Here is an 11,803-nt window from a genome sequence, read left to right as displayed (position 1 = left end):
AGATAGATAGATAGATAGATAGATAGACAGACAGATAGATAGATAGATAGATAGATAGATAGATAGATAGATAGATAGATAGATAGATAGATAGATAGATAGATAGATAGATAGACAGATAGATAGATAGATAGATAGATAGATAGATAGATAGATAGATAGATAGATAGATAGATAGATAGATAGATAGATGCTTATAAAAGCAGACCAACGTCATTCATTTTGTCTATTGAGATTTGAATTTTTTATACTGATAGGAGAAACGCAGCGTCGCGTTAACTCCATGACATAATGTGCTGCTAATTGAAGCATCACTGAAAAAAATATTTCAGTAAGCTATTTGGAAAAACCACAAAGTTCTGTCCTGAATGTAGCCTATACATTAAAAATAAATGGCAGTATGCTAGAAAAGCTTCATCGTGTTTTATTGTATATGTTAAATGATTGGTTCGCTTAATTTTGAAAGTTGATAGCTAAAACTAAATAATTAAATTACCTAATTAAAAAAAACACGTTTCCATTTCTTAAATTAGGTGTGCATTAAACGATTTATTGAATACCATGGTTATCATGCAGCATTAAATTGTAGCATTAAATTATCATGCAGCATTATATTAAATAGTCATTGACGTTTTATTATGGAATAAAATGTCGACCAATGAAGAGGTAATAATAACTGTCAAGCTTTGGGGTGTTGATCGACTTTATCTACGTTTTGATTATCATTCTGAATCCAATTCATAGTCTTTTTTTCAGCTTTTTGTTCAAAATTTTGTTTATTTCTTTATTTTTTATTTATAAAACGTATCCACATTCAAGTGTTTAAAAAAGAATGCATGAAGCTAGAATAAAATGTTTTTGTTTGCAAGCAGATACCCTGTTCTTTTGTTCTTTTCTGATGTTTTGTATGTTCAGATATTCACGTAACAAAATATATTTGAATTAATACCTAAATAGGGACATAGTAGTATACTTAAAGTATGATGTAAAGTTAACTTAAAGAAAACTTACGAGTATACTTGCAGTATAAAATACTAAACTAATAGTTTACTGAGACTATACTTCAAAGTGTACTAAAAATGTAAGGATTTAATTAGTAAATATCAGTATACCTATAAGTTCACTTTTAGTATAGTTGCAGTACAAACTAAACATGTTGATGTAAACTAGTTGTGTACTCAAAGTTTACTACTGTTATACTTAAAGTATACTTTTATATACTAGAAAGTGGGCCAATTTAGTCCCAAGGAGTATTGAAATAGTACACTTACAAGTATACTACTAGTACACTGATATTTGTATACTTACTAAATAATGTAAACTTAAAAATATACTTGAACTTTACTTAAGTATACTTACTAAAATAAACTTGAAGTATACTACTTTTTGGTAAGGGCAATCCTCTCATTCAGTGGTTTTCAAAACCTACATCCATTTTACTTTATATCAGAGCATTTAGTTTCATGAGTTTTACAATGTTTCATAACTATTGAAAATGATTTGTCATCTTTATTACTTAAGTGAAGTGTTTTGTTTTGTTTGCTTTGATAGATTTTGAAAAGAGAATACTGACTGTGTTCCAAAAGGGATAGTCCAGCTGCAGTCAGGCCAGTATGAGTGCAACCAATCAAACTGTAGAACTGTAAAGCACATGCCAGCCTCATGCAACTTGGTTGCTTTAAAAATCATCATCAAGGTATAAAAGGTTTTTCTGGTCTGCTGTGTCTGAAGTGACTCCTGGCTGGACGAACAGTTAAATATATATTTTTTTAATTTATTTTAGTAAGAAAGCTATATTTTGTAATTGTGAAAATTACTTGAATGATTGTGTTATTGTTATATGAATCATTTACTCTTTAAATTATTAGAGCTTGTGGCTAAATAAGTAGTGGGGAGAGTTTATACAGGTGCATCTCAATAAATTAGAATGTTGTGGAAAAGTTCATTTATTTCAGTAATTCAACTCAAATTGTGAAACTCGTGTATTAAATAAATTCAGTGCACACAGACTGAAGTAGTTTAAGTCTTTGGTTCTTTTAATTGTGATGATTTTGGCTCACATTTAACAAAAACCCACCAATTCACTATCTCAACAAATTAGAATACTTTATAAGTAAAATAAAATCAGATCATAAATAAAATCAGGAAAGAACAGCAGAAAATACTCCCCAATGATGACACTTTAGCAAATGGCTGCAATATAACAAAGAGTGAAAAATTTAAGGGGGTCTGAATACTTTCCGTACCCACTGTACATGCACCAGGATCAAGGATACAGAAATAAGAGCACAAACTGACACTGAGAGAGTAATAGTTTAATTAATAATAAATATTGATCTCCAGCTTTTGACTAACCTAACCACTGGGTGGCAGCAATATCACATGAAACCTTTCAGCAACCCGTTCCCTTTCTGTAAGTCAAGTACATAAATGAATGAAAAATGTTTTTATAAAAAAAAATTAAAAAAAGTTTGAAACGGAGGCATTAATAAACAAAATAGTGTCCATAACTTCAAGCCAGCACATTCAAATGTGACTGAAAAGTGTATTTGGAAACGCATTCAAATTAAGTTCATTGTTATATAGGCTAATGGTTCCGTAATGTGAATTCCGTATGTAATAGCTTTAACGGAACAAAACGGGTCTGTCAGAAGCTCGTGAGTAGTGCTGTACAATGCAACGGTAAGATCTTAATTGCACAAGTCGCTGGCCAGGGGAGGGTACAGATGTGGATCTGTGTTTTGGATCAGTGCCGGGGATCTGACAGTGAGATTTGGCAGTAATGAAGGCATGGAGCATCTGGCCGGCTGTGAATGGCTGAATGGTTCAGATGTGAGGTGTGTCCTCTCCCGTGGGACCTGTGAGACTGACGCCGGATTGGATGAGCTGTTGGAGGAGGGCGGGGCGTATGGAAGGCCTGACCTGAGCCGGAGGAGGAGAGCCGAAGAACGAGACAAAGGAGGGTGAATACTCTCGTTCCCACCACACCCTGCCAAACCGAGTCCCCGACAAACGCATAATGTTTCACTGAAGACTGTGTTTTAAAGTGTAATCGACGCACCTCTACAAAATGCTGTAAAGAGTTAAAGTCAGCTGTATATCTGCTGAAAAACACATCTTAAACTAGTTTAAGGGAGGTTTTGCATAGCTGGCCAGGCTGGGAGACCATCTTAAACCAGTTTAGGACAGTTTAAGCTTTTTTGCCAGCAGTGATTTCATCTGAATTTCAGTATTTCATGCTATAAACAAATAATACCTTGTATTTTTAATTGACTTTAACATAGCTCACTGGAACAAGCTGTAAGCTTTTTAACTCACTTATTCAAGCATTTTCCACTGCTGGACTCCAACATCCACCCTTCTGTCTGAAGGAATTTTGAGCTTGAATATTTGAGCTCTCTGTCACAGACAAACAAGTAACACCTGGCTACCTTTTCTATGTTTAGAGGCAGCACAAAACATGATTTATTCGTAATGCAGAACATTACAAAACAAGGACAGTTTTACTAAAATCACAATGTGGTTTAATTATATAAAAACATGTCCAAAGCAGGAGGTGAAGTATTAAAGTATAAAATTGTTCACAGGCTCTTAAAGAGAGAGAAAAGAAAACAATCTGCAAGCATACACTTGAAAAAAAGTTCTCAATTTTCTCTTATAAGACTCATCCTTCATAACAAATTATTGAAATTATTAATTATTTAAAAATATATATAAAACACAAACTAATGCCAATCTCTTTCATGTGACTACATTGATACAGTAATTAAATTGTAAGCAAAGTACAATGCAGTTCTGTGTTCAGTTTCTGACATTCCCTTCCCTCTTAAATCTTTTTTTTTCAGAGACATGTGCATGTCATTAACTTATATAAATAAACAGATATTTAATAAGCTGCCTATTGAAATGGGTGACTTTCAGTCGGCTTTGTTTTGTCATGCATTCAGATTGATTCATTTATGCTTAATTCCTCAATAGTTGTCATAATAAATTTAAAAAGTCAATCGTTATGACTTGTGTCAAAATAGAAATGAAATCACAAAAATGTTATTCTCAGAGTCAGCTAAACAGCTCGTCACTTAACTAACAACAAAATCTGCATTAAAACATGGGTTAAAGATTTCTTACAGTGCATAAAGTGGACACTCAAATTAGTTTGTGATTTTACATTGTTGTTTTGTATATCTGGTTATGTACACAATTCGTCTGAATGCTTCAAATGAACCTTTTTTCCATTGCCATTTCACATTTCAATGGATTATGTATTTACATCCTGAAGACAACAAAACCCATATGTGCAATTTGGAGATATAATGCTGTGAAAGCTCTGTACTGCACATTAGCTGTAAGTTAATGATAAATACATACAATTGTAACCAATAATTATTCCACTGAAGTACAGTAACATTTTCCAGTCAGAGGTCACCCCTAGAACAAATGCTTATCCTCCATCCTGGTTTAGTCGAACCTGGAGATGGCCAGGTGCACATTCACTGGGGAGTGTTGGGCCAGGACATTCACATTAGCTGTAAGTTAATGATAAATACATACAATTGTAACCAACAATTATTCCACTGAAGTACAGTAACATTTTCCAGTCAGAGGTCACCCCTAGAACAAATGCTTATCCTCCATCCTGGTTTAGTCGAACCTGGAGATGGCCAGGTGCACATTCACTGGGGAGTGTTGGGCCAGGACATTATCCCAGGGTGGGATACCATCCCGAATGAAGAAGAAACAGAGCAGAAGGAGGCATAAGAACAAAATCTTCTTGCACCTGGAATCTTCTCTAGGACCCCCTGTCTCCATTTTTAGTCTTGAGAACAACTAGGACCACCATAACAGGGATTAGGCATATGGGGGTCATGACAAGGGCAAGGATGATGCTGGAAGGGGGGTCCTTCAGTGCCTCTGTGGGGCATTCTTGAAAATAGGTGGTGTGGATATTCACAAATATGTGTTCAACCAACTGATTTGGCCAGGGAATCAGCAGACAGTCAGCAACAGACTCAGTACACACAGTGAAATTGTTGTATGCACTGCCAGAGAGACATATAGAGAAAGAGAGTCACTTAGAGAGTTATCAAACACATCCAGTATTATATATGGCATTTGATAATGCATCCTTAGAATGTACCTTTTTATTTTTTCCAGCGAACACCAGTCGGTACTATTCATGGACCCCATAGCATCATCAAAATTATATTTACACCAGTGCACCAGCACTTCATAGCATTCTTGGGTTCTCAAGGAATTGTTCACACAAACTATACAGTATGTGTCACAGATGCTCATGTTAGCACAGCCTATGATGTAAACGAAATAAATAATGAACTTTGATATAAGTCAATGTGAATCATCCTGTCATGCATAATGGAGTTTTTTGTATATATTGTAGTGTCACTGTCATGCTGCAGTAATTATCTTAGCTTAGCTCATTAACTTACCAAATGTTCCCCCATCTCCATAGGCAGGATCTAAAAAAAATAGAAGTACTGTAAGTAAATAAATACATACATAAACATATACACATATATGTAAATATCTGCAAAATGTGCATATAGCTAATGTGTCCAAACATACGGCAATGAAATGAGATCCAATGGTTTTGCTTATTAAAAATAATAACAACAAATATAACTTGCTTCAGTAAAAAGCACAAAAAAATGATAACTTATAGCCTATTCATGGTTATTAGATCGTTTGTGAACATGTTGGTCATCTGCATCCTTGAAAGCAGATATTTGTCATGCACTGTATAGTGTCTAATTCAGGATAAATGAAAGCTGAAGTTGTCTATCGATGCACACACAAAAAACTTACCACAGAGAACAGACAGAAAGACGCCAAAGAAGCTGAACGATACCCTCATATCAGAGCAAACAAGCGCTGGCGAGCTGCTCTCAACCCGCCGCTGAATGTTCCTGAACTTTTACACCGAAGAACGCTAGGCATAACAGGAAACGCGACGGGTGGAAGCGTGATGCGCCGTCACCACATGTGGAATCACGGTTACCAGATGTTCAGAAAGCTGCTGAGTCTGACCGAGAACGCTTTAATTTCCCCAAGTAATAGTGCTCCACCTCTGTGCGCCTCTCTCTTTCTCTCTCTCTCTTTGCTCAGTCTTCAACAGAAAAAAAGACAACTAAGGCTGTTTAATGACTTTTCACAGATTTTTAGACGCGCCATAAATACAATCCGTGAATTGGTCGTAACTTAAAATATTAAACAAACACGTGTATTTTAAAAAAAGTGCAGGCCTATGAGATTTCAGTGATAAATGTGCTCATGCATGTATGTATTTAGCCTATTTATTAATTTACTTTAAATACCATTAATTAACTCTACAACCTATGTCTCACAAGCGTTCCCTAGTAGGCTACATAGTAACGTGGGTCTTGAAAGTATTAACTTGCGGTCCGACTGATTCACAAGAGTTTTTGATAAAGAACCGCTTCATACAAGTAGGCTAATCAGTTCAAGAATAGTTTAATTCACTTAAACGAACCGAATAAGAGTCATTCGTTCGGGAATCGGACTACACTATCACTAGTTTTGCACTGTCGATTTACACGACAATAATGTACTAAAAGCAGAAAAGTTTTGCGTTCACGTTTCTGAAAGTATACAGACGACAACATTGTCAAAACGACGTTCACATCAATGAAAATGACTAAAAACACGGTATTATTCATGGCAAGCCAGTAGTTGGCGATGTCACTTTGTAGAGTAACACTAAAGAAGCACATAATATGCATGCACATGACCGTTTCCACACATTCACATTTTTGTAGTTTACACAGAGACGATAATCGCCTTTTTAAAAAACTGTTTTCAAAAGTTTGTGTTTTCAGGCCCCCAAAGGGCCCCCTTTACAGGTTGTGTAAACACCTCCTTAGGGGCACAATTTATGACAATGCTGATGTCACACACATGTGTATTACATGTTCAGTCTAGGCATGCGCAAGTTCTTCACAGCATTTTAGTCATTTTCTCAGATCTGTGTCAACGGGGATCGTTTTGACAATGTTGTTGTCTGTACGCAAATCTTCTCAAAAATGCGAGGGAAAAACTTTCCTGTTTTTATACATCATTGTCATGTAAACGTACCCTTAGTGGAGGTGTTGCAGTGAGTACAGTGGAAATGTCAAATTATTTTAGTAGTACATGCACGTTCGAGAAAACTTAACCAAGCTTCACAAAAGTTCGCCTTCAGTATTTTTGTTTAAATGGAACTGTTTCTGCATAAGAACCGGTGCTCAGTTCTAGTCCTGACTCTTGATATTGTAAAGCACTGTTGTGTTTAAAGATTGCTGTTTCCCCGAGGTGCGGATCTTTTCTGGGCTGAGCACACCCAGGCCAGATGCACATCTGCAAACGGGTCTTCCCCTTGAAAAAACACTTTTCTCTCAGGTTGATTCCTCGTCGGCTCAGTGGTTCTGATTTATTTGCATTTTTTGCATCTGTTTCCAAACAGGAAACATAAGTGAACATTTAGGGGCAGAGCAGTGCAGCTTGATGGAACATACACTTTTAAGAATAACTGGGTCGTATTAAACAGATCGAGTTCGGGAAACTATATAATCAGAGTTTGCCATCTGTGCTTGAAGGGCTGCACTTTTGGTTTGAGCCCAGCTGGGACTGAATCAAACTCACTCACTTCAAAGGAAGAGAAAGAAGTGAATCCAGGGCCGAGGGAGGGCTGGAACAGTTTATGTAACACTTCTAGGCATGTGGATCTCATGTTTACCATGTGAGATTATCTTCAACCAGTACCAATAGATTAAGTCTACAAAATAGCATTTAGTGTAGTATTCATGTTTTAAAAAGTTTTGATTTAAAACATTTTTGTTTGTGTAAATCTCAATCTGTAAAGAAAGATGAGTTTCAGAACTCAAAATTTCCTATAGCCTAATAGACCAGTCAGGTTAGAAGCCATATTGAATGTAACATGGAAGAAAACGAGGCTGTAAGGGATAGACTTAAAGTCAATGGGACACACTTTGTAAAGGCCCCAGGTCATATCATTTTTGCCAACTCACAACTTTCAATTACATTTTTGCACCTGATTTTTTTTGTTTGTTTGTTTTTTGGAAACAGTATGATTAAAGTAACAGATCAATTAAAGTACAATCCACTCAAAACACTTCAATCCCTCACAGCCTTGTTTTCATTCCTGTCAAAAATTAAATATGGTATTACCCTGATTACGGTCTATACCCCTGAAGAGAGATCAACCAATCAAATAAGTCATTACCATTGAAACAAGAACTCTCTCCCAAGAAGCATTGCAAATGGCTTAAGTCAGTCTTTCTACAATATCAAACATCCTATATATTTTAAACAATCGTTTTGCAATAAACATCACATTTATTGTATATATTATAGGTATTCAACAAATATATATATATATATATATATGTGTGTGTGTGTGTGTGTGTGTGTGTTGTATAAACATGTTTTATAGGTAGCATGGCATATGTGTTATTAAACTTCATATATTTGAACAATGCAGACTTTCTTTGTGTTTTTGGCTCCTAATAACAGGCCAGTCTAAATTTCCCCCGTGCCCATGTGTTTATTCAAATCTCAAACTGAAGCAGTTGGTTTATTCTTTGTTCCAGAGACTCTCCCATGCATATAAATATTAGAAGAAAAAGTGATCGAAAGTGTCAACAAAATCTCTCACCACAATGAAGAATTGCAACACAATATTCTTCTCACCATTATCAACAACTTTGTAGCAGTAACCTTTCAAAGCACTGATTGTCTGCTATTCATTGTTAAGGTGCTCAGTAAGCACTCAATTGAATCTATACACCAAAAACAACCTCACAGTTGGGTTTATTTGGACATAGAACTAAAAAAAACAAAAAAATAGCAGACATGTCTATCATATTTCCGCAGCTGTATCACTCACCTGCTCTGGTGTATGCAGTGGTTTGTACTTGTGTCGGCATGGTTGATGCAGTGTGTCTCTAGAGCACAGAAGAAAAATACATATTCATGAGATACAGAGGAAATTTTACAAAAATTAATTTTAGAGCAACTAGAAATCAATCTTAACACAACTTACCACAGTTGGTCTCTGTTCGTTTGGTACCAGGGTCTGCAGAGTTGAGACCATTAGACAAAGACAGACTATCATGAAAAAAACAAACACTGTGGATTACACACATGAATCACACTTGTATTCAGAAACACACAATTTGTCATTATAAGACAGAAAATGCCAGCAGTTTGGGGAAAATTGACAGGCATGGAAAAAGATTCAGGAAGGGAGGAGATGAAGAGAGAGGCATGGAACATCCTCCCTTTGTCCTGACCAGTTGAATCATGACAGTCATTTCCTCAGAAGCTTTTCAATTTATTTATATCTACCATATAGTAACTTAAAGCATCGTTTTAAAGAAGTCAGCAGTGTAATTTACATGATATCCCATTATATCTTCTTGATGGTCATTAAGGCGATAAAGATTATTATATTATATTATATATTAATAGATGATAATAGAATTATTAATTAGATTTCAAATTTCAATTAAATAATGGAATTTGAATCAGTATTCAGAATCATAATTAATATTCTGAATTATCAATTAGAAAAAGTGCAAATACAATTGAAAAAATATTTAAGATAGCTAATAGAGTGAGTCTTGATTCGATCTTTGCTCAATTACAAGCATTCTCTTCTGGAGATTGCCTCTGATTTTAAGTTTCAAACACAGTAAACCAAACTTTTATTCTAAAGGTTCTGATACTCACCCCAAAACAGAAGATTCCCTACTGGTTTTGAAGCAGATATAGATATGTGTGCCATTACGCTTTAATCCTGTGGTAGTTCTATCTGTCTGTCCACCTCAGCTTGCACAAATCACATGTATGAACTCTTCAACAGGAAGATTCTGTTTAAAGGGGTGGTGGATTCACAAATGGAGAGACATTACAGATAGGATGGGCTGTCTATCCCAATGTTGCCATCATCTTTCTCTCTGAATCCATCTGTCTATCTATTTGTCTCTGTCTGTCGTATTGTTGTATTAAATCTATTGTATTTGTTTTTAATGATTTTTTAAAAGTATTGCTTTGTGTTTGAATAATTCCTGATTATTCAAATAATTAATAATAACTCTTTTTATGTCTGCCAAACATTTCTGGCTCTGACAAATGTCAATTGATGCATAAACTATAGTGAAGTATGTGTGTTTGTCACTGCACACTTTTGTTTAACAGCACTCTTGTTGTATGTTTTCCTCCAACATTACTCTCAATCACTGTGTAGGAGAGTCTAAGTGGATGGACTGGAAACTTTTTTTGAAATCAACAAAGCATGAACCAAATTTTGCTTTTAGTTTGGCTCATTTGTTTATCATGTAGATTAGAGTATATATACATGATGTGATGTATGATGTTTTGGTAGAAGCCCAACTGGCATTTACTCAGAACTGAGGAAACAGTGCGGAAATGGAGGAATTTGCTATTCAGGATGCTTTCCACATGGTTTACACATATTTAACTTATTAATTCCATTATTAAATATTTATCAATTATGTAAAATCCCAATATATGGTGCATTCAAAATCCAAATTAAAAATCCCAAATTTGCATGGTCTTCCGCATGGACAACCAAATTCATATACATGTATAATGTAGAATAATTACATTGTAAATAAGACATTTCTTTAAAATATTACACCAGAACTGGCTTCTGTGGTAGGTCTCGCAGTGTTTATTATCATAGAGTTGAGTAAGCAAGCTCATTCCAAACAGACTGTTTCTTTTAATGTTTCTGGCAGGAATTCTGTTAACCTCATCTGGCCATACAGGGGGTCTTACCCAAGGTGCTTTGGAGAGCGAACTGTGCTGCAGAGAGGAAGAGAGATAAAGACTGATGACAAATCCACCCCCTGAGCATTGGCACAGAGGAGTGTCTCCCCTCGCTATTGACGTACACAGAGCTACACCACTGCCATTGACGCATGTACACCATGACCACCACTGGCGTGCACTCATTTCAGTTCAGGAGTGATGCAAGACGAGAAAGTTTCATTCCCTTAGAGTTTCTGCACACACACACACACTCTCTCTCACAGCAACAGATGTGTAAGTTAACGTCATCTGGCGATTCCCCCTCTCTCACTCAGCTGGGCTTGGTCTGGTGCCTGGTGAAGTTCTGAGGACCCAAATTACTTCCACATTTGATTCACATTAGTAAGGAGAGGCTTGTTTTCCACCCTTAATTGGATTGCTCTGTTTATAAAGCAGATTAAGTTAGGGGGACAGAAAACACAGGGTTTATTTAGCAGTTTGGGACACTTCAATTTCGCAGAATTGGAGTTCCAAATGGCACATTAAGTACAATAACATATTTTTACAGTATTTTACAATGATAAACAACAGAAAAGCTGATTATAATTATGATCACATAGTGATTGTGGTTCAAAAAAAACAATTCCATAGGAACACAAATGCCGCTCATGTTTGTGAACAGAAAATGTACTCAAATTGTCCATGAATGCAATGTGATATTATAGGTCAGTGGTTTTTAAACTGTGAGTCACAACCTATAGTCTGATTCATGAAACAAATTACTCTTTTAAGCCAGTTCTTTTAATGAATCATTCAAAACAAATCACAGTCTCAGTAGTTCAATCTGAATCCCTTATACAAAGAATGAATTTACTGAATCTATCAGTTTGGCCACTGAATCTTACTCAACTTCCATGTCAATCTCTCTATTAATAATAATTTGGTCTTAAATTATTTTGGACTTTGTTTGTTTGTTGTTATTTTCTTCTGATAA

The 11,803-nt window shown here is 35.6% G+C and overlaps 1 protein-coding gene across 1 annotated transcript; it reads right to left on the bottom strand.

The window, feature by feature from the left end:
- Positions 1–4,529: 4,529 nt before the first annotated feature.
- Positions 4,530–9,882, bottom strand: ramp2 (receptor (G protein-coupled) activity modifying protein 2). Its single transcript, XM_016279189.1, has 6 exons — positions 9,766–9,882; positions 9,077–9,141; positions 8,921–8,978; positions 5,448–5,477; positions 5,138–5,306; positions 4,530–5,039 (listed from the first exon to the last, which is right to left on the bottom strand). Exons 1-6 carry the CDS (start codon positions 9,818–9,820, stop codon positions 4,790–4,792), a joined length of 627 nt encoding a protein of 208 aa, XP_016134675.1. The 5' UTR covers positions 9,821–9,882; the 3' UTR covers positions 4,530–4,789.
- Positions 9,883–11,803: the final 1,921 nt, after the last annotated feature.

Source organism: Sinocyclocheilus grahami, unplaced genomic scaffold (genome assembly GCF_001515645.1).
Source record: "Sinocyclocheilus grahami isolate Dianchi unplaced genomic scaffold, SAMN03320097.WGS_v1.1 scaffold127.1, whole genome shotgun sequence".
NCBI classification, from domain to species: Eukaryota; Metazoa; Chordata; class Actinopteri; order Cypriniformes; family Cyprinidae; genus Sinocyclocheilus; species Sinocyclocheilus grahami.
Note: the sequence above shows the minus strand (reverse complement) of the source record. Positions and strands in the feature narration are given on the sequence as shown.

Coding starts and splice junctions, on each gene's coding strand:
- ramp2 (XM_016279189.1), bottom strand. CDS start 9,820: ATGGCACACATATCTATATCTGCTTCAAAACCAGTAGGGAATCTTCTG. Junction 8,979..9,076: donor ACGAACAGAGACCAACTGTG/GTAAGTTGTGTT, acceptor TCTGTGCTCTAG/AGACACACTGCATCAACCAT. Junction 5,040..5,137: donor TCGCTGGAAAAAATAAAAAG/GTACATTCTAAG, acceptor TCTCTCTGGCAG/TGCATACAACAATTTCACTG.